The following is a 26905-nucleotide window of genomic DNA, read 5'->3' as shown; positions in this document are numbered from 1 at the left end:
AAACGAGAGTCAAAAGCTCACCAAGTTTGGGGCGAGGTCGAGCACAGCCAGGCAGCCACTGTGGGAAGACGCACGCTAAACTGCTTTCGGCTTCAATCAACGAAATGAGTAGAGCGCGGGCATGTGCTGTCGGCCTGAGGCAGCAACTTACACGGCTTCAACGACGTGAAAGAAATATGGTGGGCGAACAATTTCGTATGAGCACCGCAGGTCCACCCAATGGACACCAACGAACCCCTGCAACCCAGTGACTTGGGCACAAAAGAGTAGTATGTACGGCCAATCTGCCCCAACTCCCAGCGCGCAACCCCCATCCACGAACGACCTCAGCTAACGTGCACACCCAGCTGGGACGAACTGTATACACGAGAATCACACAATCACGCCGAGAACGAAGACGACGAAGGCACAATCTGGTTCTCCGAGAGCAATGCCGAGCGCGTCGTAACCAGAACTCTCGCGAAGCTTGCGGACCATGGCTTCTTGAGTCGAGAGGGAGAGCGGGCTTCGCGCTTTCTGGATCTAGGGACCGGGAATGGACATATGCTTTTCTCACTTCGTGAGGACGACGATGAAGATGAAGGTCCTTGGATGGGGGAGATGGTTGGCGTGGATTATAGCCAAACTGGCATTGAGCTCGCTCGACGGATAGCGGACACCAGCACAACGGGGGAAGCATTGCGTTTTGAAACGTGGGATCTCCTCACCCAAGACCCTGGCGACTGGTTCCAGGACGGCTTTGACGTGGTGCTCGACAAGGGCACCTTTGATGCGATTTCCCTGGCGCAGCACGACGACGGCTCAAGCCATCCTTGCGAGGTGTATCGAGATAGAGTCGAGAGGCTGGTCAGGCCGGGTCAATTCCTCCTGATCACTTCATGTAATTGGACGAGGGATGAGTTGGTGAGGTGGTTGGCGCCAGATGGTAGCGGAGAGCTGGCTTTTTATGATGAGGCAAAGTACCCGACCTTCATGTTTGGGGGAAAAGCCGGGCAGAGCGTTGTTACTGTAGTCTTTCGAAGACGTGCAGCTGATCCAAAATAACGAAAAGACAGCAGGGTGTTTCTCAATGACATTGAACGACGGGCTGCCGTGAATAGCAGACGGAAACCTATGCTAGCTTTCGGCAGTGAAAGCGAATTTTGATACTAGCACCTGAGCATCCTCTCCGCCCAACCACACGCCCTCCAGCAGACACACTCTAGTACCCGTACCCCGCCAGCTGCTCGGTGGTCTTCTTATCAACCTTGGCGTTCTTCTGCGCGTCGGTGAGTTGCCTGCGAGCGGCCTTCTTGCGCTCGTAGTACGCCTGGCTCTTGACCTTTCTCCTCTCCTCGAGTCTGTGATTCCACCGTCAGCATGACAAGCCGCTACCAGACACACACTGAACATGACATACCTCTCAACAACATCCTTGTACTTCCATCCAAACTCGTGTCCCAACCTGCCCACCGTGCAGTACTTCCTGCCGGGTTGCAGTCGGAGCACACGCAACGCCTGTGGCACCACCATCCGCTTCTTGTGGTCGTATGGGGGAGGGATGCCCTCAAAGGTCTTCAGACGCTCGAGGGCTTTGGCGCCACGCTCGGTCTTGTGGGGAAGCATGCCGCGGACGGTGCGCCAGAACATCTTCGCCGGGCTGCGGTAATGCCAGGGGCCACCGCGCTTGGGGTTGTAGCGGGTTTGCTTGCGGAGGAAGGCTTGGTACTTTACTGTTGGTGAAGTGTTAGCCGGGGAGGGGATTGGCGGAAGAGTCTGATCGAAGAATGGTGTGCGTACGTTTCGCTCTGAAGAATTCGCCGGAGATGTTGAGGGCTTCGCAGCGGACCACAACAATCTTTTGGCCGTTGAGGAGCTGTTTGGCGACGGTGCTGGCGAGGCGACCGAGAAGGTGCCCTTTGCCGTCTACCACAACCTGAAGGAAGAGTGAGTGTCAGTGCAACTGCTCTGCCCACCGCTCGTGCTGCCCATGTTTCTCCTCCTGCGCATGGATTGGGACCAGACATACCACCGGGTCGAAGGAAGACATCTTGACTGGAGGGATGGGGGTTGTCAAGATGGAATTGTGTGTCGTCAAGTAAGCGCTGGCAAAGTGTGTGTCGTTAGTGTGTCTGCAAATTCATGTCGTGCGGTCTTGGCGTTTGCGTGCTGAAATCTTCTCACGGTCTGACAGCTACATAATCAGACTTTCAACCACGCAGAACTGCGGCGATCTGGCCCGCCATCCGTCATCGCAGCTCCCCGAAAACCGCCATCCCATCAGCCTCTAACTCCTCGTCTCAAGAGTCAAGACTCTTGGCCAGTACCCAGACAGAAGACCACGGCCTCCGCAATCGTGGCGTCGTCTAACCTTCTCGAGACCGTCCACTCGACTACACAGTCCCTGTTTGGCGAACCTGCAGCGAACGTTTTAACGGCAGTGCTTGGGAATGCCACGAAGAGCCTCGAATCCTTCCTCGTCGCACTCAACCTGACCGCCCCGCCCGACCCTCCCCTCACCTGGCCAGAAAGAATCTCCGCATCCATAGCCACCTTCTTCGACTTCCTCTCCACCCGCTCGGCGCTTGAGAACACCTCCATCCTCCTCGCCATCTGCACCTTCCTCTTCCTCCTCACCCGCAACGCCATAACCATGGCCTGGACTTCGCGCTTTGGAAATCTCGGCCGCTTCTCCCCCTTCACGCGCTCCCCTCAAAACTCCGTCAGCGGATCGTCGAAGGTTAGCGACTCCGATTTCAGCTACATCACCGCCGATGACCTGCGGAAATATGAAGCTGCCTCCGTCTCTGCCGTAACTGACGGGCCGCAGAGCGAGAGTCCCGCCGATTACGGGCCACCACGAGACGAGGATGTGCTGATACTACGGAACAAGAGGCAGGATTATGTGGTTCAATGTCCGGCGTACAGTATTGCCAAGGGGGAGTTGAAGATACGGGATGTCAGGGAGGCCGCGGCGAAGAAGTTGATGGCGGGAGATCCGAGTCGAATCAAGCTGCTGTACAAGGGAAAGAATTTGAAGGACGACAATCGAACTGCCTTACAAGAAGGGTTGAAGGATGGGTGTGAACTGCTCGTCTCCGTGGTAGAGGCTGCCCCTGCTTCCCGCGATGACACTGGCAGTGAAGACGATGATGACGACGATGAGGGAGAAGTAGTCAATGGCGAGGTGGTGAAGAAGCGAAGGAATCGCGGCAAAAAGTCGAAACGAAAGAACAGACGCGAACAGCAAACCTCCGGACAATCATCCCCACGACCTCCGCCAACTCCAGCGACTCCTTTAGACAAACTCAATGCTCTGCACCAAACCCTCGCATCGTTCCAGACAGAAGTGGATGCTTTCATCGCGAATCCGCCGGCGGAGGCTGCGAAGAGGGATTACGAGCATAAGCGATTGTCAGAGACGATCTTCACGCAAGTGCAGCTGAAGCTGGACGCTGTGGAGACGGAGGGGGATGAGGATGCGAGGACTAGGCGGAAGGAGTTGGTCAAGGAGACTCAGAGGGTGCTTGGGATGTTGGACGCGGCGGTGTCGAAGCCATGAGGCCGCTGGTTATGATTGGCGTACGTTTGCTGCGGCGGGATGCATACGAGCGATTCAGGAGTTTGTTGGGGTAACATCAGATGCAGGCATGATCTATAGCGGCTGAACTACGTTGAGTCTTCCCCGACACACCCCCACCCTACGTGCGTGTTCCGAATGTACTGTCTATTCATTGAGGCTTGCATGGCATAGGCAGCCACGCAGCCCAAGTCGGATGGAGATCGGGACGATTCGGAGCAAAGAGCTGGGCCTCCTTTGGCCTGGCCCGCGCCACCTTAGCCCGCCCCGCGCCCTCGGCTCGTCTCCGCAAAGCTGGGGAGCTTGGGCGTGGTTGGCGTCGGGGGACGATCGATCGCCGCATAACTTATTACATCTGACATCTCCCCTGCCATTGTCGTTCCTCCTGCAAAGGCACAGCAACCCCTATCCACACCCACTCTTTTCCACCCTTTCCTCTGCGCCGAGATCGATCCACCATGTCGTCCGCGCTCAAACGCCTCTCCGCCCTCGCCTCGCAACTCGCCAATTCGGCCATCGGCAACGACCACTTCCACCGCCACAACATCCACCAGCTCTCGCCCACCTACTGGCTCCCCCGCGCCGCCGCCATCGAGCCCGACGCCATCTGCCTCTATCACACCTCCGCCAATGGCAAAATCGTCAAATACACCTACGCCGAGACGGCGCGACGCGCAGCCGGGCTGGCGTACTACCTCAAGAAGAAAGGGCTGAAGCGCGTGGGCATCCTCGCGCCCAATACGCCTGCTTTCCTCGAGGCCATCTTCGGCATTGGCGGCGCGGGGGTGGTCAACGTGGCGATCAATTACCGCCTCAAGCCGGAGGACATCGAGTATATCTTTGACCACGCCGAGGTGGATAGCATTATTGTGGATGCGGAGTATGAGCATTTGCTCAAGAGCTTCCGCAAGTCCCATCCCAAGGTGCAGATTATCGTCGACACGGATACGGAGCAGGACTCCGGACCATACGATCATGTGGTGCTGGAGGGGCTCAAGTACGATGAGGAGCACGGTGGCTTGGGATGGGTAGGGCTGGAGAACGAGGCGCCGGATGAAGAGGCCATGAATGCCCTGAGCTACACTTCCGGCACCACATCTCGGCCAAAGGGCGTGGAGTATACGCATCGATCGTCTTACTTGGCCGCGCTGGCGAATATCATCGAGAGCAATCTCAATGTGCCCGTCAAGGGTGCGGATCGCTGCCATTATCTTTGGACGCTGCCCATGTTCCATGCCATGGGCTGGACGTTCCCGTGGGCCGTGACGGCGGTGCGAGGCACGCACTACACCATTCGCAAGGTCGATTACCCGGAGATTTGGCGATTGTTGAAGAACGAGAAGATTAGCCATTTCAATGCTGCGCCGACGGTCAATACACTGCTGTGCGCGGATCCCAATGCGGAGCGACTGCCTGGTAAGCCCGCCCTTATGAACATTGACACGCGACCAGCCTTGCTGACATAGCCCTGCAGATGCCGTCCGAGTGACCGTGGCCGCTTCCCCACCAACCGCCCACCTCTTCGAAACAATGGAAAAGCTGAACCTCAACCCCGTGCACGTGTACGGCTTGACGGAGACCTACGGCCCCATCACCAAAGGCTACTTCCTGCCCGCATGGCGCGACCTGGACAGCAAAGAAATGTACGCGCGCATGGCGCGCCAGGGCCACAGCCACGTGACCAACTACGTGACGCGCGTGATCAAGACGAAGGAAGACGACGCGGGCAACAAGGACCAGTACCAGGACGAGATCATCGACGTGGAGAAGAACGGCAAGGAGATTGGCGAGATCATCTTCCTCGGCAACATTTGCGCCAAGGGGTACTACAAGGACCCCGTGGCGACGCGCAAGCTGTTCGCGGGCAATGTGCTGCACACGGGCGATTTGGCCGTGTGGGATCCCGACGGAGCGATTCGCATTCTCGATCGCGCGAAGGATATCATCATCTCTGGGGGCGAGAATATTAGCTCCCTGGCCGTCGAGTCGATGCTCGTCACCCATCCGGATATTCTGGAGGCGGCGGTGGTGGCCGTCAAGGACGAAAAGTGGGGCGAATGTCCCAAGGCGTACATTACGGTCAAGTCGGGCAAGCAGATCAAGGGGGATGCGGTGATTGATTGGGCGAAGAACAAGAGTACTATCTCTCGCTTCATGGTGCCGAGGGAGGTGGAGGTGTTGGACGAGTTGCCCAAGACGAGCACGGGCAAGTTGAGGAAGAATGTGCTGCGGGAGTGGGCGAAGGGGAACAAGGACTTCAACTGAGTGGGTGCGTCTCGGTGCTGTGTTTGTAATACTCTGGGCGGCTTGGTTATTTAGCGGTGCCCTGTATACACTTTGTTGTTCATGAGAGGGGACAATTGAGCGAGGTGAAGTGAGCGTGAAGTGAGGGTGAAAGGGGAGATCACGTGCACGCATTCAATCCGAGCCTCCTTGTGCCATCACATGCTCATGCACAAACGCCGCTCTCACTCACTGATAAATTTCTCACTTCCGCTTGTCACACACAAACAACAACCTCACTTCATACCAGATTTTCCCTTCCGCACAACACCCAGGGTTCAGCGAAGCAGCCTTGCAACTTCTCCCACACTTCTCCAAGCAAGCATCAACTCTCACGACACTTCACACCAGCCGTCACTTGGTAAGTGCAAAGGATCAGTCTTCGTACGCCGTCACCTTGCTGAACAGAAAGCAACGCAGAGCACAGTAATCTCTCAACCGCGTCTAAACATGGCGGCCAACCAGCGAAGCCCAGATGTTGTGTTGGGAGAGAAAGACAGCGACCTCTTCGATAACGGTGATGCGCATGAAGTTGGAGGTGACGATGATTCGGAACAGCGTGGAGAGCACAAGTGCGAGGAAGCGGTTCCGACTGATGAGGCCGCGGCCGGCGTCGGTGACGAGGGATCCGCCACGGAGGAGACCGTCGAGGAATCCACGCCCGTGCTGACCGAACTCGTAAGCACTGCGTGAGCGGTTCAGTGCTATCGGACTGGGTCTAACATGGCGCACACAGCCTCCGGCGTTGAATTTCCTGGACCATCTGGTAGCTTTGATGCCATCTCAGCTCAAAGCAGCCGGGACGGTGATCCACGGTCGGAAAAGCAAGTTCAAAGGCCTGATTCTCGCGGACCCGCCGGGAACAGGCAAGACGTTATCCGTGCTGCTAGCGATCTACCAGGACTACGATCCGGGCGATGGCCCGTGTGTCGTAGTGGTGCCGGCGAATCACGATCAACACTGGATGGATGAGATCAACAAATGCTTCAAAAAGGTAGGAGAATCTGCAGCATTGATAAGCAATTGCGTACCCGGCTGACATGGCAATCTTACACAGGGCATGCTCCCGGCGGTGTTGCTCAACGATGAATCCATCACACCATTCGATCTCTTTCGCTATCGTGTGGTCATCGTGACGTACGATTACCTGGTCGCCGAGCGCAGACGCATGGTGCAATTCGAGGTCGACCTGGCTCGGTACTCGCGTGGGGATAAGGACACGGCTCCTCCCAGACCGCAGGTCGCCCTCTTCTCAGACGTGTTCAAGGTCGGCGGCGTTCGAGCGTTCGGCAAGTACCTCATCCTCGATGATGCGCACCACTTGAGGGACTACAAGGGAGTGGCATACAAGACGGTGAAGGTGTTTCGCGCCCGATTCGAGGCTTGCATAGCCGTGACCGGGACGCCGCTCGTTGACAGCTGGTTCGATGCCTACGCCTTGCTTAGCATGCTGAAGGCTCACCCCATCACAAGCCCCGCTCTCATGCTTGCGAACTTTTCAGAAATGCGGCTCGGAGAGGATGGTGTGCAGCGCCGCATGGAGCCAGAGGGCCAGAGGTTGATACGCTTGCAAGCCATCATGGACGCTGTGACGCTGCGACGCCCAAGTCCCTTCGAAGCCGCCCCCGAGACGAACGAGACTATCCGGGCAATCCTGGAGGATATCACTCGCCCGGACAACGCCGAGTCTCCGCCCCCGAGGAAGATAGTGCCGCTCTAATGCCTTGTACATCAGCGTTAAAGAGCGGGGAGATCCAGTTATGGCGGGACGACATGGGTGATCATGCGATCATAACGGAGACCAAGGGAATCGACGCGGTCGAAACTTCCTCCGCGAGACCAAGAGTAACGCTCAGATGCCTGCACTTTTGCGGGAGCCTGCTGAAGCCCGACGGGCGAGATGGAATGTTTGCATACTTTACCTTTACCGATTGGGTTAACTCTGGAGCGTGTTGCAGGAGCGGTTTTGAGGAGGCTTAGCCTCAACGATAGGTAGCATCGAAAATGCACATTGAGAATACCATTCCCGCCCGACCTGACCAGGCAGATCTCTGCCTACAATACCATGTCGTGTGCACCCGTTTGTTCGTGCCTGGGTTTGCAGGATGAGAAGCAGTCGTACAGCCGGACGGGTACGACAAGAGACACGTCGTAATGGTGCACGTTGTGGCCTTTGGACAGGGTCGAAATTTGTGATGTGTTTGTATTATGGGCAAACGAGCCAGACGGAATGACTCGATAGGCGCTCATGCTGCAGTCCATCAGGCATCTGCAGCAACCCGGGCCTGGCCACGGTCAGGATTGAAGGAGGTTGCAAAACCACACCATTGTCAAATTTCATGACGATTTCTCCCGACGTGTACCATCGATTGCGAGCAGCAGGATGGGCACACACTAGAATTTGATGAACAGTTGTCAAGATAGTGCGGCGGATGCTGATGGGATGCACGAATCACAGCTCCACACGCTCGGCCCGCAGCTACGCCTTATTCGCCATTCGCTCCTTCCCAAGTAGCTTAGCTTCGCGCCGCCCCCCTGCCGCGAAAGCGCGCGCTTTCCTTATAAAATCGAGCTTCCGCGTTCGCTCACTCGCCCGCGTCGCATCCAAAAACGCTCGGCCCCCCGGCGCTCCTGCCTCATTCTACAATCTACGCTGTCCGTGACTGTTTGCTCATCCGCTCTTGCCTCACAACTCACTCACTCTCTATCGACAGTGTGTCGTTTGACCAGATTACGACATGATGATGCCCGCGATGCTGCCTTGATGTGACTGCATCGATGCCTTCCTCACTCTCATCTCGTTGCATCTTCCTTGCATCTTCATGCCATCGGGCGGAGGAGCGACGATGACGACCTCACGGTATGTGCCATCTATCCCACGTGACTTTGTACACCTTTACTGACCCTCAGCACAGACTTGACCGCCTGGTTACTTTACTGGAGAGTGGAAGTACCCAACTCATCCGCAACACCGCTGCTCAACAGTTGGCGGATGTGCAGAAGAATCATCCGGATGAATTATTCAATCTCTTGACTCGCGTCGTTCCTTACCTGCGCTCGCCCTCCTGGGACACCCGGACTGCTGCAGCAAAGGCAATCGGCGGCATCGTCGAGCATGCGGAAAAGTATGATCCCAACGCAGATTTCGACGACATCAACGAGGCGCCACCGGCGAAAGCGGAAGATGCGCCGTCTCCATCGTCAGCTCCTGCTCAACTACAACTCGCCACTTTGGACGTCGAATCCATCTTGACATACGGCAAAGAGCTTCTCGGTAGTGCTGGGAAACAGTATGACTTCAAATTGGCTGGTCTGAATCCGTCAGAGAGATTGGCACATCAGAAGCAAACGCTCACCGCACGCCTCGGCTTGGGTGGCGAGTACATCGAAGAGGATCTGGTGACGGAAAAAGACATCGCCATCAGGTCCAACTCATTCTCCACCCCAACCGCTCCACGCATCAATACGGATAGGGAAAGTCCACGGGACGATCCTTTCACAAAGTCTCCCGATGACTTCGCCGCTCAGACACCTACCGGCAGCGCTGGCGAGATGAGCAAGCGACAGCTCAACATGCTCAAGCGCCGTCGCAAAGAGGAACTCAAGCGCGACAACAAAAAGTTCAAATACGACTTTGCGGCGCGACGGGGCAGTACGACGAACGTCTCACAGACTCCCATTGAACAAGAGGTGAAAGCTGAGATCAAAGACGAGCCAAATCAGAACGGATCCGCGGATTACTTCTCTCTGGAGCGCAAAGACGGTGACGATGACAGCAAGATTGTCTCGGAGTTCAAAGGGATGCCTGTCCCGGAAAAGTCCACTCTTCTCACCGAAGCGGAGGAAGAGGGCACGGAATGGCCATTCGACCGGCTCTGCGAATTTCTCACCGTCGACCTCTTCGACCCGCAGTGGGAAATCCGGCACGGCGCGGCCATGGGCTTGCGAGAAGTCGTTCGCGTACATGGCGCGGGAGCGGGTCGACAAGCTGGAAAGTCTAGAACAAAGAATGACGAGCTCAATCGAGCGTGGCTGGACGATTTGTCCTGTCGCCTGTGCTGCGTCTTCATGCTCGATCGCTTCGCCGACTACGTCTCGGATACCGCCGTGGCACCAATTCGAGAGACGGCCGGGCAGGTGCTTGGTGCCGTCCTGCAATACCTACCTGTCGCCGCCGTCCACGATGCCAATCGCATTCTCTATCGTCTCGTCATGCAGAAGGATCTGAAAGTTTCGAGACGCATCTGGCACGCCTGTCACGGCGGGATGATCGGCCTGCGGTATCTGGTTGCCGTGAGGACTGATTTGGTCTTCCAAGATCCATCTCTCATGGACGGTGTGCTCGAATGTGTGATCAAAGGTTTGGGCGACATGGACGACGATGTCCGCTCCGTCAGCGCCGCTACGCTCATTCCTGTCGCCCAGCAATTCGTCACTGTGCGAAAGAACGAGCTTCCTCACCTCATGAGCGTGGTCTGGGAGTGCTTGTCCAGCTTGAGCGATGATCTGAGTGCGAGCACCGGCTCAGTCATGGACCTTCTGGCCAAACTCTGCAGCTTCCCGGAAGTCCTGGACGCCATGAAGCAGAATGCCCTCGATGACCCCGAGCAATCTTTTGACGAGCTCGTGCCTCGCCTCTATCCATTCCTTCGACACACAATCAGAAGTGTGCGCTCCGCCGTCTTGCGTGCGTTGCTCACATTCATCAACATCGAGGGCAAGGACACGAAAGGCTGGATCAACGGCAAGGCCCTTCGCCTCGTCTACCAAAACTTGCTCGTGGAACGGGAAGAGGACGTGTCCCGGCTTACTCTTGAGGTGTGGGACGCTCTCGTCGATTGTCTAACTCAGCAAGGCGTTCAGCGATTCAAAGATGAGTTCGCCGCGCATGCAGTGCCTCTCATATCACTCACTCTCCATCCCATTGGCATCAGCCGCCACCCCATCCCCATGGACGCGACACTCTTCCTCAAGCCTTCGGGACAGGTCTTTGCCAATTCCACCTCCGTTCGTCGCGCATCTCCCATCAACGGGAATGAGCCGGCCAAGAAACGGCGGAAATCGGAGAAAAAGGACGCTCCGATTGCCTCTTCGTACGGGGCGCTCTCACACAACATCGATGCCGCAATCATGCAGGGCGATGTTGACCTTGTCGGTGCGGATGTCATGATCCGGTCACGAATTTTCGCTACGAGAGCTCTGGGCAAAGCAGTCTTTTCCTGGCCGCAAGATGATCGACTGGCATTCTTTGCCTCACACCTTTTGCCCCAGCTGCAGTCAACGTACGCCTCAACGCAGATCTTCACAGCGATGGCTCTGGAAGGGTACGCTTCCTTGCTCACCTCCCCGGACCCCCTCGCGAGCAAGGCTATTGCCGAACTACGTCCACTCGTCGACGATGAGCGACCGGGATGCTACAGCGACCAGACCAGCTATCTGCGCATCGCCAGGGCGCAGTGCCAGCAACTCATGAACTCCTTCCAAGAACAGGCTCATGTCTCCGGCAGCAAACTCCCCATCATGGCCGTAGTGTGTCAAGGGGAGCCAGAGGCTGGCAAGAATGCCTTCTCCATTGCACATGCCGAGAAGATTGTCAATGAAGACTTTGAGCGGCTCAACAAAGGTCTTTCGACTGTGCAAAGGATGGCAGCGGCCGAAGCACTCAATATCGCCAAGCTGGACGCCGAGACTGCCATTCGTGAGGCGCAGAACGCAAAGAGTCGGAGCGATCTTCGCATTCGTTCGTCCGCTGCCGCGGCTCTCGTCGCTTTCCGTGAGATCCCAAAGAAACCTCAGGCCACGATCAAGGCTGTCATGGATAGTGTAAAGGAAGAGGAGAACTCGGATCTCCAACATCGGTCTGCCACTGCCATCGCATCGCTTGTGCAACAGCTCGTCGCCTTGGAGCGCCATAAAGTGGTTGACAAAGTGGTGGGCAATCTCGTCAAGTTTTGCTGCATGGAGACCGGTGAGACGCCCGAATTCCACCCGAACGCCAAAAAGGAGGCCGAGATTCTCTCTCTGCAAAAGGATGAAGACGTCCAGGACCGCCCGGATGCTGCAAAGTTCGAGCGGGAGGCGAGGGCTGCCCGTATCACGAGACGAGGCGCCAGAGATGCCCTGGCACAGCTTTGCCAGGCGTTTGGTGCGGAGTTGTTGAAGAAGGTTCCTACGTTGAGTGAAGTGATTGAGGGTCCAATCCGACACTGCTTCGCAAATGAGCTGCCAGGCGATATCACCGACCCTGCCAGCACGACTGGTCAACAAGTGGTCGATGCCATGTCCACTCTGCGTGCGCTCATCGCCAACCTGGATCCAGGCCTCCACGCTTGGGTGCTCGATCTTCTTCCTTTCATCGCCAAAGCGCTGCAGTGTCGATTAGCCGTGTTGAGATACATCGCGGCGAAGTGCTTCGCGAGCGTGTGCAGCGTCATCACAGTCCAAGGATTTACCATGCTTGTGGAGAAGGTGTTGCCGTCCATCAACAACGCGCACGAGGTCGTCTACCGGCAAGGAGCGATCGAGTGCATCTACCACCTCATCCAAGTCATGGGCGACGGTGTCCTACCATACGTGATCTTCCTGCTTGTGCCCGTGCTCGGACGCATGAGCGACTCCGACCCGGGCGTGCGACTGATCGCTACTACCGCATTCGCAACACTCGTTAAGTTGGTCCCCTTGGAAGCCGGCATCCCCGACCCACCTGGCTTGCCACAAGCCATGCTCGAAGGGCGGGATCGCGAACGCAAGTTCATCGCTCAGATGCTGGATCCCAAAAAAGTCGAGCCCTTCCAGATCCCCGTCGCGATCAAAGCGGAGCTGCGTTCGTATCAGCAGGATGGTGTCAACTGGCTGCATTTCCTCAACAAGTATAATCTGCATGGTGTGCTTTGCGACGACATGGGACTGGGGAAGACGCTGCAAACGCTTTGCATCGTGGCGAGTGATCATCACATGCGTGCGGAGGAGTTTGCGAAAACGCAGGCTCCGGATAAGAGCAGAATGCCTTCTCTCATTGTTTGCCCCCCGACACTCACCGGACACTGGAAGCAAGAGATTCTGCAGTACGCGCCGTTTTTGAATGCCGTCGCCTATGCTGGACCGCCTGCCGAGCGTGGCAGAGTGCGATCTCAGTTGAACACGGCAGACATCGTCATCACTTCCTACGACATTGCGAGGAATGACATTGACATTCTTTTGCCCATCAATTGGAACTACTGCGTCCTCGACGAGGGCCATTTGATCAAGAACCCCAAGGCCAAAGTGACGATAGCGGTCAAGACGCTGATCAGCAACCACCGACTCATCCTCTCCGGCACCCCCATTCAGAATAACGTCCTTGAGCTGTGGTCCCTCTTCGATTTCCTCATGCCGGGCTTCTTAGGCACGGAAAAGCTATTTCAAGACCGCTTCGCCAAACCCATCGCGGCCAGTCGGTTTGCCAAGTCTTCTTCGAAAGAGCAAGAGGCAGGCGCTTTGGCGGTAGAATCACTGCACAAGCAGGTGCTGCCATTCCTCCTCCGTCGGTTGAAGGAGGAGGTGCTTAATGACCTCCCGCCGAAGATTCTGCAAAACTATTACTGCGACCTCAGCGAGTTGCAGAAGAAGCTCTTCGACGACTTCAGCCGCAAAGAAGCAAAGTCGCTGCAGGAAATGGCGGGCAACGCCGACAAAGAGGCCAAACAACACATCTTCCAGGCTCTGCAGTACATGCGCAAGCTCTGCAACTCCCCGGCGCTCGTCATGAAGGAGGGCCACAAGCAATACGCCGCTATTCAATCCCTCCTCGCCCGCGACAAGTCTAGCGTGAGCGACCCCAAGCACGCCCCGAAACTCACCGCGCTCCGCGACCTGCTTGTCGACTGCGGCATCGGCGTCGAATCCTCCACCGAGTCCGGCCTCGTGCCCACGGCCGATCAAGCCGTCTCGCAGCACCGCGCCCTCATCTTCTGCCAAATGCGCGAGATGCTCGACATGGTGGAGAACACGGTGCTGAAGAAGATGCTGCCGACCGTTACGTTCGCGCGCCTGGACGGCTCCGTGGAAGCCTCCAAACGCCAGGACATCGTCAACCGCTTCAACTCCGATCCTTCGATCGACTGCCTACTCCTCACCACCAGCGTCGGCGGCCTCGGGCTGAACCTCACGGGCGCCGACACCGTCATCTTCGTCGAGCACGACTGGAACCCCCAGAAGGACCTACAAGCCATGGACCGCGCGCACCGCATCGGACAAAAGAAGGTGGTGAATGTATACCGCCTGGTGACGCGCGGCACGCTCGAGGAGAAGATTCTCAACCTACAGCGCTTCAAAATCGACGTTGCGTCCACGGTCGTCAACCAGCAGAATGCCGGGCTGGGCAGCATGGAGACGGATCAGATTCTGGACTTGTTCAGTCTGGGAGACACGGACGGGGATTCTGGTGGGGCGTTTGGGGGCGGGGACGCGGAGAGGGGGACCGTGGATGCGGAGAATGCGGTTGATGCCGAGGGGAATGTGAAGGAGAAGGGGAAGAAGGGAATTTTGGATGAGTTGAGTGAATTGTGGGATGAGCGGCAGTATGAGGAGGAGTTTAACCTGGATGGATTTTTGAAGAGTATGAAGGCCTGAGATGGGGGTTAGGAGCATAGCGCAGCATCGGAGCAAAATTATGAATTGAGCGGCAAACAACAGATGCAATTCTTTTTGACTGACAAAACCTCGTTATCTCATCACTCATTGTCCACGTAGGTGGACCATCTCCCTTGCGATAAGTCTGGACAAGCCGCGGACTCGATGTATAACTCGCTAACACTACACATTCAACGTTGAGAGAAGCGCCAGGCCGTCAGCAGCGGAAGTAAGTGCACCTCACGGCTTCCGCCCATACGTCACCACAAGTTTGTAATGCCTCCCAGCCTCCGGCGCCATCATCGTCTCGCGCATCCTCCTCACCATCCCCTCCGCTCTCTCCGGCGCATCCACATACCGCCTTATAACCATCTCCCTTACCTCCGCGAACGTCGGCGCGAAAAACTCGCCCGCAGCCTTCATATCCGGCCTGCGCTCTCCCTCCCCGCCAAGCGGAAGCGCATACTCCTTCTGCACCACGTCTACGAAACCCGCCTGTCGCATCCGCTCCGCCGCGCGCCATGCACATTGGAAGTCTAGGCCGGCTTTCTCCGCCGCGCGCTCGGGGAGGACTTGCCAGTCTGCGCGGTTAGAAATGGGCTCGTCGGCCGCGTTGTACACCGTTGCGTCGAGGTCGTGGATCTCCGCCCACCCGCCGCGTTTGAGCAGATGGTACTCCTTCTCGATGAACGCGTCCCAATCGGAGATGCCAGCGACGAGGAAGCGGGAGAAGAGCAGGTCGAAGGTCTCCTCGTCGCGGGGGAACAGCGGGCCGCCGGCGCCTACGCTGTCGGTGTAGTCTGGATTCGAAGCCCCGGAGTCCGAGGAGGAATCGGAGAACTCGGTCTTCGTCTCGGCGTCGGGCAGCGGGGTCCATTTTGACGGCGGCTGGTTGGAAATGTTGCCGCGCACGAAGTGCACGTTTGGCGTGCGGCCTGAGCGCGGCGGGACGGGGGAGAGGTCGAGGCCGTAGACTTGCGCTGAGCGGTTCTGGAGGGCTAGCGTGTCGGCTACGTAGCCTGTGCCGGTGCCGATGTCGAGGATGCGGGTGTTGGGTTTGTTGGGGTTGAGGGGCGCGTGGAGGATGCGGTGGTCCATGATTGTTGAGACGTGTTTGGCTTGCTCGTCTAGGCGGGAGTGTTCTGGGAGGCTGACTGGGGGTTAGTTTGAGGGGATTGGAACGCAAGGGAGGGGAGTTGTACTCATTTGGGAGGTTGTAGAGGGAGGTGGGGTCTTGGTGGAACGTGCGATTGTCCATATCTCGCGACGGCGCCATTTTGTTCGTCTTTCAATGGAAGAAAAGGAGAGCTTTGTTCTGTGACTGTACTGTCTGAGATTGTATGAAGATGATAGACATGACGTCTTGAGGAGAAATAGCTGAAATACTCACACGAGAAGGAGTGACATGTTACCTATGACGTCCACTTACAGGAAAGCCGTTGTGGGCATTAAGCGAATGTCGATGTGTGGCGTGCATATGCAGGGCCAGCGCCAGAGACGTAGGATAGGTGGGCGGAGTCACGGGATGGAGGATTCAAGAGCAAGTTATGCAGCTGCTTGGCCTGGAGTTGGGCGGCCTAATCTCGACTGGGCATGGGGCTGCTGCAGGGTCTGGGTGAAAGGATGGGTCGGCGAGACGGAGGATTTGGCAGGACGGAGAGGCACGTGTTTGGGCGCCTGGGTGGAAGGACTGGATCCGGTCGGACGTGTCGAAGTTATGAGCGTGGATAGGGGATGCCCATGTTTCCCCGACTCTGGAAGTAGCTGGCCATCATGCTCGGTATGACGAAGTCTTAATAAGAGACGGTGTAGGTGGAGGAGAGGAGGATCACCTCTCACTTCAGAAGCCTCGTGCCAGTCTTTCAGCTCCGGCTGGAGGACTTGTGGAGACATTTAGGGCCTCGGTGCAAGCCTTGCCGTCCGTCGAGATCTGCCGTCCGGCTGGTGATAGGGCGAGGTGAAGTGAAGTGAGAACGGTGGTGCTGTTGCTGCTGACAAAATCACGGTCTTGGCTGTCCCTGAGAAAAGCGGATAGAGCGGCAGCGAGCGGCCGCAGCAATAGCCTTGCTCCCCCGCCACCGCGCAATGCTAGCCTTGGCGCAGGGCGAGCCGCGGCTCCACTTGTCCTCAAGTGGGCAAGCGTCCCACTCCACGTGCAGACGAGAGCCAAGAATAGTGGGAAGAGTGTTCATCCACGATGCGTTGCATTTGTGGAGCGCAGACGTATTGTGCAATGAGTGTGTACATGCATGCGTGCCCTACACTTCAGAGCATCGCACCTTCCCCTCTTGATGCGATGCCAAGGCAAGGACAGCATAAATGGAAGGTGCAGGCCGAGAGCGGAGCGGAGCGGAATTGCGGGAGCATCCGCGACCGTGGTGCTTCTTTTTCTGACGTACCGACCGTCCGCTGATGAGCTTCTTCTTCGCCTGCGCCGTCGCCCGCCGTAGCCGTCACGTCCAAAGCTGCTGCGACTACTCCGTCCGTCGATGCTACGCCGGAGGGTGGTATGCACGTTGCATAGGTGACTGACGGCAATCCACCCTGCCGAAGACGGAGCGCACTTGCCCCTTGCCCTCCGCCTTCCTTACGTATGTTCGGTCTTGGCTTGGGCAAGTCAATGCTCCCTCCACCTCCCCAAGTCGGACTTTGCCAGCTCCTAACCCCGACCTCGCCTCTTCCTCATTGATCATCAATCCCACTCATCTTGGCGTCATCTTCCCTTTTCATCCTCTCTCCTCTGCCTCATCCATGCCTGGCGCACTGCTGTCCCCCCGTCTCGAGCCCGAATGTTGACGCCCGGCCACCCTTCCCCACGCATCCGCCATCCGGCCCGTAGACGACATGGACAAGGCCTCTTCCGAGGAGTACGATGAGCCCGGCGTCAGTGACGCCGAGTCGCAGGGCGATGATGTAGACACGAAGCAGCCCATGTCCCCCAGCTCCACCAAATCCCCCGCCCATCTGCAGAAACGGCGCAGAGTCACTCGCGCATGCGACGAATGCCGCCGCAAGAAGATCAAATGCGATGGCAAGCAGCCGTGCACCCATTGCACCGTTTATAGTTATGGTTGGTCTACTCAATCCCTCCCACCCCTCCGCCTCCGCGCCACCCACTCATCCATCCTGCAGAATGCACCTACGACCAACCCTCCAACCGCCGGAGGAACCCCGCCCCGCAATACGTGGAGAATCTCGAGCATCGCGTCCACCGAGCAGAAACGCTTCTGCACATCCTCATCCCGAACCTCGACCTCAATGACCCCGGAATCGACGTGGCCGTCCAGCAAGGCTATATCCCCGGTGCGCCAGGAAAGGGCAACCCCACACAGGCGCAGGAGCAAGATCAACACGCTCCATCGTTACCACTCCCGCAATCCATGCCCCCGCTGAACCGCGGACTGTCGAATCGCTCGGACAAGATCGAGTCCATGGTACGTGCGGTCGCGTCCATCGAAATGGACGAGTCGGGCAACTGGGACTACCACGGTCACTCTTCCGGCCTGACCTTTATGCGACGCATGCGAGAGCAGATGGGTGACTTGATGGGCCCAGTAGTCGCCACTACTCCCTTCATCAAGACCCGACACATGTCGCAAGTTCTCGACTCTCCCAAATCGTCCGCCGAGTCCCCCATCAATGCCGACTCGGGGCCGGCCAATTTCGATCTCCCCCCAAAGGCCGTCGCGCGCGAGATCTGCCGTTTCGCCATCGAGGACGCCGCTGCCCTACTCCGTGCTATCCACGGTCCGACGTTTTGGCTGGCCTTTGAACGCTTGTATACCGTTCCCGTCGAGCATTACACGAATGAAGATCAGAAGTTTCTGCCTCTGTTTCACACCGCCATGGCACTCGGGCATCTCTTCAACAAAGACGAGTCGAGTGGAATCAACTCGGAAGGGTACGAAAATGCCATCCAGCAAGGCTTTGTGCATTTCAAGACTGCACGCATGCTCCTCGACATTGCCGATTGTCGAGACTTGATGTCTATTCAAGCCGTCATGATGATGGTCCTTTTTCTGCAATCTTCGGCGAAGCTGTCACAATGCTATGCCTATGTTGGCGTTGCCCTTCGCTCGGCCTTGCGAATGGGCCTGCACCGCAATTACAAGGGCAACTTCGACCCGCTCGAGATTGAGACGCGGAAACGCGTGTTCTGGGCCGTTCGCAAGATGGACATTTACGTGGGCGCAATGCTTGGTTTGCCCCAAACATTGAGCGATGAAGACATCGATCAGGAATTCCCCACCGAAGTCGACGACGAATACGTGACCAGAGATGGCATCCGACCGATGCCCGAAGGACAGGTGTCGCTCATGGCGGCCTTCAACGCCCACACTCGCCTGGTGCAGCTGCTCTCGAAGATTGTGCGATGCGTCTATCCCATCAAAGTACAGGACAAGGGCGTCGGCACGGCGGATCAATCCTACTCGGTCCCCTTCTCCGTCATCAAGGAAATCGAAAGCGAGATGGAGCAGTGGAAGAACGATCTGCCCCCGGTCCTCAACCCATCGCCCGCCCCGGATCGCTACACTCGCGTTCAGCATCTCCTCCGCCTGACATATGCACATGCGCAGGTCATGCTGTACCGACCCTTCCTGCACTACGTCGCCCGCCCTCCGCCCGTCGACCAACGCGCATACGCCTGTGCCGCGTCGTACGTCGGCGTCTCCCGCAACATCATCCACATCCAAACGCAAATGAAGCTGAATGGTCTGCTGAACGGCGCCTTCTGGTTTGTCATGTACACCTCCTTCTTCGCCATCCTGTCGCTCGTCTACTTTGCCGCCGCGAACCCCGACGATCCCACCACAGCGGCCATAATCAAGGATGCGTTGGAGGGGAAAGAGGTGTTGGCTGCCCTGGCGAAGCGAAGCTTGGCCGCCGACCGCTGCTCAGCGACGCTCGAAGGCGTGTTTCGCCGCTTGCCGGAGTGGATGCAGAAAGGACAGCAGAATCCCAGCATGGTGGGGAACAAAAAGCGACAGCACGGGTCGGGCAAAGCCTCCCCTCACGCCCAAAACAGCGCCGCATCACGCAGCCTCCCGGATGTCACTATCTCCATGCAAAGCGAAGGGCCCGGCCTGCACCGCCGCGCCGTCACGTACCCCCGCCACCTGTCCGGTCCCGGCGGGAACGCCAACATGACCCCCACGACCCACGACTCCTGGTCCCCCTCCGCAGCCTCCAGTCTCCCGCAAACGCCCACAAGCGCCGATTTCCCTCCGTCCGCAGGCGCGTACATCAACAACTACAACCCCCTCAACCTCACCAGCACGCCCACCTCCACCGGCCTCCCGCCGCAACAACAATACCCCCCCTTCGCTGGCGCGCCGCCCAACAACTACGGCCCCAACAACCCCGCCATAGCAGACATGTCAACCATGCTCTTCCCCCAGGCCGACGAGCCTTTCGTCTACCCGTGCCAACCACTCACCACCTTCGACGCCCATCAGCAACAACAAATGACAGCCGCGAAGCACGACAACGGAGGAGGCGCATACCTCAACGGCAACGACGGCTTGTACGACAATCCCCTCTCTTCTACCCTCCCTGGGTTGGAAGATAACATCGAAGCCCAATTCTTCGCTTTACCACCCTATCTCAGCTCAGCCGCCGCTCCTCCGCAAGGAACATTCGGTCGTGAGGCGGATATGGCCGCGCACGCGCAACCCCACCCTCAACAGCAGCATCAGGGCGTGATGGGCGGTCAACAACAGCAGGCCATGGCGACTAATGGCTGGGGCCAACAGCAACTCCCGCAACATGCCCAACATGCACACCATCATCCGCAGCAGCAGCAGCAACACATGTCGTCGGCGCCGGGTTTGGGCGGCGTAGGCGGCGTAGCGGGCGATATCAGTTTGCAGGAGTTGTTCGGGGGCCCGGAGTGGAATTCTATGCTGCTGAATGGGTTTCAGACTTGATTCTTCTTTGCGGCTTCTTTTGTATGTATGGATAGATGGGATGGGATGGAATCGGAGGGAGGAAGGTAGGGAGAAAGGAAATGATACCCAGCGCTTGCTTTTCGCTCTGCTTAGCTTTGGTTTCCGATCGGGCAGGGGCTACGTGCCAGATAGAAGTTGCTTCGTGACTAGAAGAAAAATGCACAGCCTGCCTGCCAGACCACATGGTACCCATCTCCCTTTTACAACAAGCCCGAGCGAGCCTCGGAAGGAATCCAAGACCTGCTATACCCATATCTTCGACGTCTGCGAGAAGCGCCAGGCCGTCGGCGAGCGGAGGGAGTAGATCACTTCTTGTAGCACGTAGCCTGGTGGACGGGATGGACGCTCTCCCTTTGCAACAAGCCTCTACAAGCTGCGGAGTCGACCTAGGACTCGCTAGAAGAATGCACTTAACCCTTACGAGAAGCGCCAGGCCGTCGGCGAGACGGAAGGAATGAACCTCTTCTTCTGGCACGTAGCCTGTCGGAGGCGGTTTGTACGGTAGATGAGGAGTGCAACATGCACATCGCACTCTGGCATTCAAAATGCGCGGATCTATCCACATTTATCCTGACCAACATGCGAAACAATACACCAACCATCATCTCCAAAGTCGCAAATGCCAAACCAAAAAAATTATTCGGAAACTCACACCACAAACTTTCTAAACCCCTCTACCAACCCATCCGACGCTTTCGTCACCGCACTCCAAACCGGCGCGAAGCGCAACACCTCCTCAAACGCAGGCATCGCGCCCGCGACATTCGCGTCGCTCCACAGACACATGATCCTGCCTTCTTGGCCCTTAACCTCAACCTCCTCCTCCTGCGAAGGAGCAAAGGTGACGTTCACACTCCACTCCCGATCCCACGTGCGAGAAAAGAGGCGGATCTGCCAGCTTCCTTCTTCCGCAACGGAGGGGAAGCGCGGGTCGGACGCAGCGGGGTATGGGGCGTCTGGGAAGTGGAAAGCGGAGATGGGAGAGGCGAATTCCAGACGGCAGGCTTTGGCGTTTTGCGCGCGGAAGGTGAAGAGGGCTGTGTTTGTTGCTGAGTCGGAGGTGATGTTGGATTGCAGCCAGGATTTTGTGCCGAGGGATTTCTTCTTGTCTTTCTTGTCCTTTTTGGTGGTGGAGTCGTAGTCGTCAGGGACAACGTTCGGCTCCAGTCCGCTCCAGCTGCAGAATTGATAGTCGGGACTCCTGGGGCTCGTGCTGCAGTGCACCGGTTGGCCGATGGCGCTGGGCAGCTCGGCGATGACGTCCTGGATGTACTCGTCCAGCCCACCGAGCGTGATGTTGTTGGACCCCGTGTCGAGATCGATGCGCTGCACGAAGGTGAACTTGAAGCGCGCTTCGCGGGAGAAGGGAAACGCGAGGAGGGCGTACACAAGACACCCGACGAAGACGAAGAAGAGGAATGTGGGCACTTGGAATTTGAAGCGGTGTAGGAAAGGCGTGAGCGGGAGGAGCAGTAGGAGGGTGAAGGCGGAGAGCATGAGGTAGAGGGGTAGCACGGAGGCGCCGCCGTCTGTGTGCGTTTGGTGCAGGGCGGCTGTGACGAGGAGGGCGACTTGGCCGATTAGGATGAGGTTGATGGGGGCTAGCAGGAGGAATTGCAGCTGCCAGGTCCAGTGTGGGAGGCTGCTGGACCACGCTTGTTCGTCGCCGTAGGCATTGTGCAGATGTGGGTCGGCGGTGGGCTCTTCTTCGGCAATGCTTTCTTGACGTCTGCTGAATGTTCCGCTTCGGCGGTCTCCGCCGCGGAGTAGAGAGGTTCGCTCTGTTGCTTCGTCTTCGTCGTGATCTCGAGAAGTGCGGCCTCGACGGCTTGCTGGCCGGACTGATCGTCCGTCCACCTCCTCCTCCGCATTCACCACCCGCTCCACATACGCCGTTTTGGTGGGAAGGGCCAGTAGCTCCAAGTAGGAGATGAGCAAGGCGACAAATACGCAAGCGTTGTAGATGACGATGAAATACCCGCCTCCGATGTGAAAACGATCCGCTCCGACTGTAACGGCGACCAACAATGCCCACGAAAACGCATACAGCCAGATCAGGCTGTACATTCGCTGCAGCGCCGTGGGCCGCACTCGATCCGCGCCCGCCAGGAGAAACCAGGCGATGGAGAACCAGGCGGAAAGCATCATGGCCCATACCGCGTACTTGCTGCTGTACATGATGTACGGGTTGATCTTGGTCAGCAAAAAGGCGAGCGCTAAGACGGCGGCGGTGGCCACGGCGACGGCAATCGGCCAGCGGAAGAGGCCTCTTACGCCACTGAAGTGCACCGCTTCGTCATCGTCGGCCGAGTTGAGGTACTGCTTTTGCGCAAGTGGGTACCATTTGTCCAACTTGCGTAAAGTGACTTCGAGGATGATTAAAAGCACGGGGCCGACGACGAGAAGGACCACGGAGAGGGCGAAGAGAGTGTTCAGTCGTAGGACTGCAAATTCTCGGCCGAAGATGTCGAACCACACGCCATCATTGCCAGAGGAGAGATCCAATTTCCCAGTCCGGCCGACCGACCCTTCGAATTCATCGCCATCGTAGGAAGTCAGCGCTCGAGTGGTCGCCAGAGCAGTGGAAAGCATATGCCAGACGGAATCGGGGTTGGTGTTTCGCGCATCGTCTTGATCGGTGTGGTAGCGGGCGCGAGGAGTGAAGAAAGCGACGTCCAGTCCTCGCATGCCGTTATTGTCGACGAAGACCGAGTAATCCGTGCCGGAGCCGATAAGTCTGCGCTTGAAACCGTCACCGCTCACAACAGTGCCGTAAGGCCGGGGGCTCTTGGCGTAGAATCTCGTGACTTGCGTGTCGGTGCTACGGAAGAGGGTGGCTCTGCCTCCGGCGCCTGCACCCTCCAGATTGAGGAAGGTGTGGGTGAATTGCGAGAGAGGATGGCGGAGGAATTCATGGGCTCCGTAGAGCGCATTCTCCTCGCCGTTGTTGAAGAGCAGCACGAGACCGCGTTCGGGCTGATGGCCGTCTGTAGTGAAATGGGAAAGCAGCTGTAGCAGTGTCACGACACCCACTCCATCGTCCGTGGCGCCAAACCCGGAAGAGACGCTATCGTAGTGAGCGTTGACGAGGACTCCTGCAGGTCCATTGTACGGCCGATCGCTCTCCCACCACTTCCCATCGTCGTCGTTCGAGCCCCGAATGTAGACAATGATGTTTTCCGATTCGCCATAGCAACTCCAAGGCTGCTGGCGAAAGTCGTCCACAAACGTGACATTCGATACCCCGTCCACGAACACGGAGACAGCCTTGTCCTTCTCCTTCTCCTTCTTTCCCTTCATCAGACTCTCCGCTCCCTTCCCAACAGTATTAACGACGTCAAATCCCACCTCATTCCTGCCCAACACCTCGCGAACCCGGTCCAGCAGAAACGCCTTTACCACACCATTCCGCCGACTGTCAATGGGATGGTAGCCATCCGAGATGAAACTCAGGTCCAGCCATGTTTCCGTCAAATTCACCCCGGCAACAGGCGTGGCAGTGCTCGGGGCCGGCGGGACGATTTCGAAGGACCAGATGAGAAGGGTGAAGAGGGCGATGTAGGCGAGCGAGGCGAAGAAGGTGACTTGGATGGGGTAGAAGGCGAGGGGGTTCCACGAGCGCGTGCGGGGCATCTCGCCCGTCTTGACCTATCTCGCACGTCGGAGGCCTTGTTACAAATCGTGCATGCGGGTGTCAGCACCTTGATTCTGCAGCTTTGAGAGGAGAGAGGGTGAGGTGGGATGAGAGCTCTGCGTTGTGAGAAACATACGTCGGCCGCTAGCTACCCCTCCATTTTCTCGCAACACCCACGCCATTTTCAACGACGTTTCAAACCGTGGCTCGCAAGCGTCAGAGTTTCGCGCTAGGATTCACACCAATTAGGTAAGGTCCACTATTTCGTGCTGCCCAAATAGGTAATGCATGCCCCGCCCCAACCTCACTTCTGCTCATCGCTACTCGCCTTCATTGCATCGTCCGCTTCACTGTCAGGTTAGCAGGGGATGCGCGTACTGGATCAGTCTCGCCGTGTCTAGCACTTGATCGGTGGTGTAGTTTCACGCCTGGCGACGATTTGGCCTGGTCCAAAGATATGTTGCGGGCAAGATGAATTGCTTCTACCAACTTCGAGATAGACCCGTCCAAAAGCTTCATTGCGCTCGTACAATGCCAACGCTGAAATTTCACCTCACTCCTCTAACCCCCCACACGCCCCTCCCCGCACACACCCCCAACCAATCGCCCACCTGATTCGATAGCGCACTCTGCGGCGACCAAGACACATTCGCAACCTCATACTCACACCTCCAACTCGCTAGCGGCAAGCGGGTAGGCACATCAGGAACAACAGCCGGCGCAGCCCCATTCGTCCCCGCAGCCGGCGCAGTCTGCGGAGGCGGCGGAACAGGCACGCCAGCCCCGCCCCCAGCCCCCGTAGCGGAATTCACATTCCAAATCAGCACCAGACTATCGTCCGCGCCGGATGCGAGGGTCCCGCGCTGCGAAGGGTGCCATTCGATGGTGTTGAGGTTGCCTTGATGCCCGCGCAATTCGCAGAAGGCTTGGCCTGGTTGGCGGACGTCGAGGATACGGATGACGTTGCTGTCGGAGGCAAAGGTGGCGAGGACGTGGGAGTCGTGGGGGGAGGCCGCGAGGCGGAGGAGGGGTGGGGCGGGGGTGAGGGTTTGGGCGGGGGTTAGTTTTGTTGGGGAGGAGGAGGAGGGGGATGGGGCTGGAGGGGCCATTCTGCATCAGCATGTATTTGGTTTGTGGTGGTGATGATGGTAGCTCACCTGTCTCCGTCTTCTCAGCTGGTTCGTAGATGATGGTGGAGTGCTCCAAGCTTCTTAGGTCGAACATTCGCACGCTGCCGTCTGCGCCGCATGATACGAAGACGTCCACCGAGCCGGCGCAGAAGCGGACATCAAAGACCTCCTTGTCGTGTGCGATCAATTGAGTCTTGGCGGTCAGAGTTGGGATGTCCCAGATGGTGCAGGTGGTGTCGATGGAGGAGGTGATGATGAGTTTGGGCGAGAGTGTGTTCCAGTCCAACGATGTTAGAGGCGCGGTGTGTTCAGGAGTTTTGCTGTTCGACAACAAGGCTAGCGGTTGAAGCTTGGGCGGTGCTTGATCCCTGCTGTTTGAACCTCGGGTAATACTGCTGCCTGAATGGGGTGTAGAGGGCTGCGGTAGACTCCATAATCGCAAGTGGTCCCCGCTCGTGGCGAGGAGATCTGTGCTCTGCTTCTGCGTGCTGGGCGGCTCCCACAGTATCCTCGTCACGGGATACGCGCATGTCGCCTCGGCCACTTTGGTATATTCCAGTCCATATTGCGGTCGATCGGACGAGGCGCCTTCCTGGGGGACAATGTGCGTGTCGAGGATTTGAATAAAGTTGTGCGGGTCTTCCAAATAGCTACCCACCGCCATTTTGCCCGCGCTGCTTCCTCCTAATACCGGCCATTTGCACCAATCGTAGGCGTAGGTGGGAAATGGGGCGAGGTAGTTGGAATTGGTCGGAGTATCGGAATAGCTGAACAAGACATTGGTGCCGCTGGTGCCATCGTTTGCGTCGGAGATTGCGCGGGATCGGATGTCGGTGAGGTTTAATGGGCTGTGTGACGGGCCCGCCGGGCTCTGTGTATGCGAGAGGTTGTAGGCTTTTGGGTTGGAGGTGGAGGGGGAATTCTGAGATGGGGTGTGGTTGAAGGGGATGTATTTCTGGGAGCCGTCCATGCCTGTCGGACTGCTTCTCGAGTGGGAATGGATCGGGTTGGATCGTGAAGGCGATTGCTGCGTGTATTGCTGCGCGTTCGTGGCAATGTTCATGCTCGGGACGGTGGGTGGAGTGGTGAAGGTGGAAGGAGGAGCTCGCGGCACACCCCCGGCGGGCTGAAGAGCGCCTGGTAACGCAGAGCTCGCAGAGCCCCGTGGAGTGGCTTGCTGGACGTTGAAGGAGGGGTTGGCGGAGTACAGGCCGTCTTGTTGCTGTTGTTGCGGCGTGTAGGGAGCGGACAGCGGGGGAGCGTTGGAGGGGATGCGGAAGTCCTCTGATTGCCGGTGCGAATGCATGCGACGAGGCGCTGGGAAGGGTTGAGAGTCGGATTGGACGGGGGCGGATGCTGGCGCGGTGTGATCAAGGCCAATGCGGCCAGCCATCTCTTGCCGACACGCCTATGCTGTGTATCCTGGGCGTGGCCTTACCGAGTCATTGGAAAGCGTGGCACAAGCTGACGGATTGATGCGCGGTGATGTGAAGTGGCAGGGGGCGCCCGGCACGCGTGTCGTGTATATCTATCGAGGCCAAGTCGGGGTTGGGGAGGAGGTGAGCGATCGAAAGAGTTGTTCGAGGAGGCATTCTCCCACTGAACGTGGGCAGGTCGTGAAGCGTGAGCTTAGCGGGACTTCACCGCGCTTGGGCCACTCACGCTCTGCTAAAGAATATGCCACCAACATCGAATTTCTATTCTCGCTCCTCCACCCTCTCGACCACCTCCACGCGCGGTA

The 26905-nt window shown here is 57.7% G+C and overlaps 10 protein-coding genes across 10 annotated transcripts; 6 read left to right on the top strand and 4 right to left on the bottom strand.

Annotated features, from left to right (window-relative positions):
- The first annotated feature begins 10 nt into the window (after positions 1-10).
- BDY17DRAFT_291637 (S-adenosyl-L-methionine-dependent methyltransferase) lies at positions 11-1060 on the top strand. Its single transcript, XM_033732693.1, has 2 exons — positions 11-269; positions 348-1060. Exons 1-2 carry the CDS (start codon positions 220-222, stop codon positions 1042-1044), a joined length of 747 nt encoding a protein of 248 aa, XP_033593089.1. The 5' UTR covers positions 11-219; the 3' UTR covers positions 1045-1060.
- BDY17DRAFT_291635 (ribosomal protein L13 domain-containing protein) lies at positions 1061-2086 on the bottom strand. Its single transcript, XM_033732692.1, has 4 exons — positions 2009-2086; positions 1780-1915; positions 1400-1712; positions 1061-1340 (listed from the first exon to the last, which is right to left on the bottom strand). Exons 1-4 carry the CDS (start codon positions 2027-2029, stop codon positions 1202-1204), a joined length of 609 nt encoding a protein of 202 aa, XP_033593088.1. The 5' UTR covers positions 2030-2086; the 3' UTR covers positions 1061-1201.
- A 139-nt stretch (positions 2087-2225) lies between these two features.
- BDY17DRAFT_291631 (uncharacterized protein) lies at positions 2226-3919 on the top strand. Its single transcript, XM_033732691.1, has 2 exons — positions 2226-2719; positions 2810-3919. Exons 1-2 carry the CDS (start codon positions 2633-2635, stop codon positions 3539-3541), a joined length of 819 nt encoding a protein of 272 aa, XP_033593087.1. The 5' UTR covers positions 2226-2632; the 3' UTR covers positions 3542-3919.
- A 98-nt stretch (positions 3920-4017) lies between these two features.
- Positions 4018-5824, top strand: BDY17DRAFT_307984 (uncharacterized protein; the record flags this gene model as incomplete). The annotated part of the gene is made up of 2 exons (XM_033735159.1): positions 4018-4975; positions 5034-5824. 2 exons carry the CDS (start codon positions 4018-4020, stop codon positions 5822-5824), a joined length of 1749 nt encoding a protein of 582 aa, XP_033593086.1.
- Positions 5825-6297: 473 nt separating this feature from the next.
- BDY17DRAFT_80307 (P-loop containing nucleoside triphosphate hydrolase protein) lies at positions 6298-7730 on the top strand. The gene is made up of 2 exons (XM_033738725.1): positions 6298-6836; positions 6900-7730. The coding sequence occupies exons 1-2, from the start codon at positions 6618-6620 to the stop codon at positions 7560-7562; spliced, it is 882 nt and encodes a 293-aa protein (XP_033593085.1). The 5' UTR covers positions 6298-6617; the 3' UTR covers positions 7563-7730.
- Positions 7731-8380: 650 nt separating this feature from the next.
- BDY17DRAFT_291625 (SNF2 family DNA-dependent ATPase domain-containing protein) lies at positions 8381-14532 on the top strand. Its single transcript, XM_033732690.1, has 2 exons — positions 8381-8497; positions 8557-14532. Exon 2 carries the CDS (start codon positions 8705-8707, stop codon positions 14450-14452), a length of 5748 nt encoding a protein of 1915 aa, XP_033593084.1. The 5' UTR covers positions 8381-8497; positions 8557-8704; the 3' UTR covers positions 14453-14532.
- Positions 14533-14572: 40 nt separating this feature from the next.
- Positions 14573-15862, bottom strand: BDY17DRAFT_80230 (S-adenosyl-L-methionine-dependent methyltransferase). Its single transcript, XM_033738724.1, has 2 exons — positions 15655-15862; positions 14573-15602 (listed from the first exon to the last, which is right to left on the bottom strand). The coding sequence occupies exons 1-2, from the start codon at positions 15726-15728 to the stop codon at positions 14693-14695; spliced, it is 984 nt and encodes a 327-aa protein (XP_033593083.1). The 5' UTR covers positions 15729-15862; the 3' UTR covers positions 14573-14692.
- A 1521-nt stretch (positions 15863-17383) lies between these two features.
- BDY17DRAFT_246436 (fungal-specific transcription factor domain-containing protein) lies at positions 17384-20379 on the top strand (the record flags this gene model as incomplete). The annotated part of the gene is made up of 2 exons (XM_033730726.1): positions 17384-17522; positions 17585-20379. The coding sequence occupies 2 exons, from the start codon at positions 17384-17386 to the stop codon at positions 20377-20379; spliced, it is 2934 nt and encodes a 977-aa protein (XP_033593082.1).
- A 472-nt stretch (positions 20380-20851) lies between these two features.
- BDY17DRAFT_291622 (peptidase M28) lies at positions 20852-24268 on the bottom strand. The gene has a single exon (XM_033732689.1). It carries the CDS (start codon positions 24031-24033, stop codon positions 21049-21051), a length of 2985 nt encoding a protein of 994 aa, XP_033593081.1. The 5' UTR covers positions 24034-24268; the 3' UTR covers positions 20852-21048.
- Positions 24269-24582: 314 nt separating this feature from the next.
- BDY17DRAFT_246073 (WD40-repeat-containing domain protein) lies at positions 24583-26470 on the bottom strand (the record flags this gene model as incomplete). Its single annotated transcript, XM_033730691.1, has 2 exons — positions 24583-25130; positions 25192-26470. The coding sequence occupies 2 exons, from the start codon at positions 26468-26470 to the stop codon at positions 24583-24585; spliced, it is 1827 nt and encodes a 608-aa protein (XP_033593080.1).
- Positions 26471-26905: the final 435 nt, after the last annotated feature.

This window comes from Neohortaea acidophila (assembly GCF_010093505.1).
Source record: "Neohortaea acidophila strain CBS 113389 unplaced genomic scaffold BDY17scaffold_2, whole genome shotgun sequence".
Classification (NCBI taxonomy): domain Eukaryota; kingdom Fungi; phylum Ascomycota; class Dothideomycetes; order Mycosphaerellales; family Teratosphaeriaceae; genus Neohortaea; species Neohortaea acidophila.
The sequence above is the reverse complement of the archived record's forward strand: the minus strand, read 5'-3'. Positions and strand labels throughout refer to the sequence as shown.

Excerpts from the sequence above, each read along its gene's own strand:
- BDY17DRAFT_291637 (XM_033732693.1), top strand. The coding sequence starts at position 220 with ATGGACACCAACGAACCCCTGCAACCCAGTGACTTGGGCACAAAAGAG. Across the intron at positions 270-347 it reads GACTTGGGCACAAAAGAGTA|CTGGGACGAACTGTATACAC; the intron begins GTATGTACGGCC and ends GTGCACACCCAG.
- BDY17DRAFT_291635 (XM_033732692.1), bottom strand. The coding sequence starts at position 2,029 with ATGTCTTCCTTCGACCCGGTG. Across the intron at positions 1,916-2,008 it reads TGTCTTCCTTCGACCCGGTG|GTTGTGGTAGACGGCAAAGG; the intron begins GTATGTCTGGTC and ends CTCTTCCTTCAG. Across the intron at positions 1,713-1,779 it reads CGAATTCTTCAGAGCGAAAC|TAAAGTACCAAGCCTTCCTC; the intron begins GTACGCACACCA and ends CTTCACCAACAG.
- BDY17DRAFT_291631 (XM_033732691.1), top strand. The coding sequence starts at position 2,633 with ATGGCCTGGACTTCGCGCTTTGGAAATCTCGGCCGCTTCTCCCCCTTC. Across the intron at positions 2,720-2,809 it reads CCGTCAGCGGATCGTCGAAG|AGCGAGAGTCCCGCCGATTA; the intron begins GTTAGCGACTCC and ends GACGGGCCGCAG.
- BDY17DRAFT_80307 (XM_033738725.1), top strand. The coding sequence starts at position 6,618 with ATGCCATCTCAGCTCAAAGCAGCCGGGACGGTGATCCACGGTCGGAAA. Across the intron at positions 6,837-6,899 it reads TCAACAAATGCTTCAAAAAG|GGCATGCTCCCGGCGGTGTT; the intron begins GTAGGAGAATCT and ends AATCTTACACAG.
- BDY17DRAFT_291625 (XM_033732690.1), top strand. The coding sequence starts at position 8,705 with ATGTGCCATCTATCCCACGTGACTTTGTACACCTTTACTGACCCTCAG.
- BDY17DRAFT_80230 (XM_033738724.1), bottom strand. The coding sequence starts at position 15,728 with ATGGCGCCGTCGCGAGATATGGACAATCGCACGTTCCACCAAGACCCC. Across the intron at positions 15,603-15,654 it reads CTCTACAACCTCCCAAATGA|CCTCCCAGAACACTCCCGCC; the intron begins GTACAACTCCCC and ends ACCCCCAGTCAG.
- BDY17DRAFT_291622 (XM_033732689.1), bottom strand. The coding sequence starts at position 24,033 with ATGCCCCGCACGCGCTCGTGGAACCCCCTCGCCTTCTACCCCATCCAA.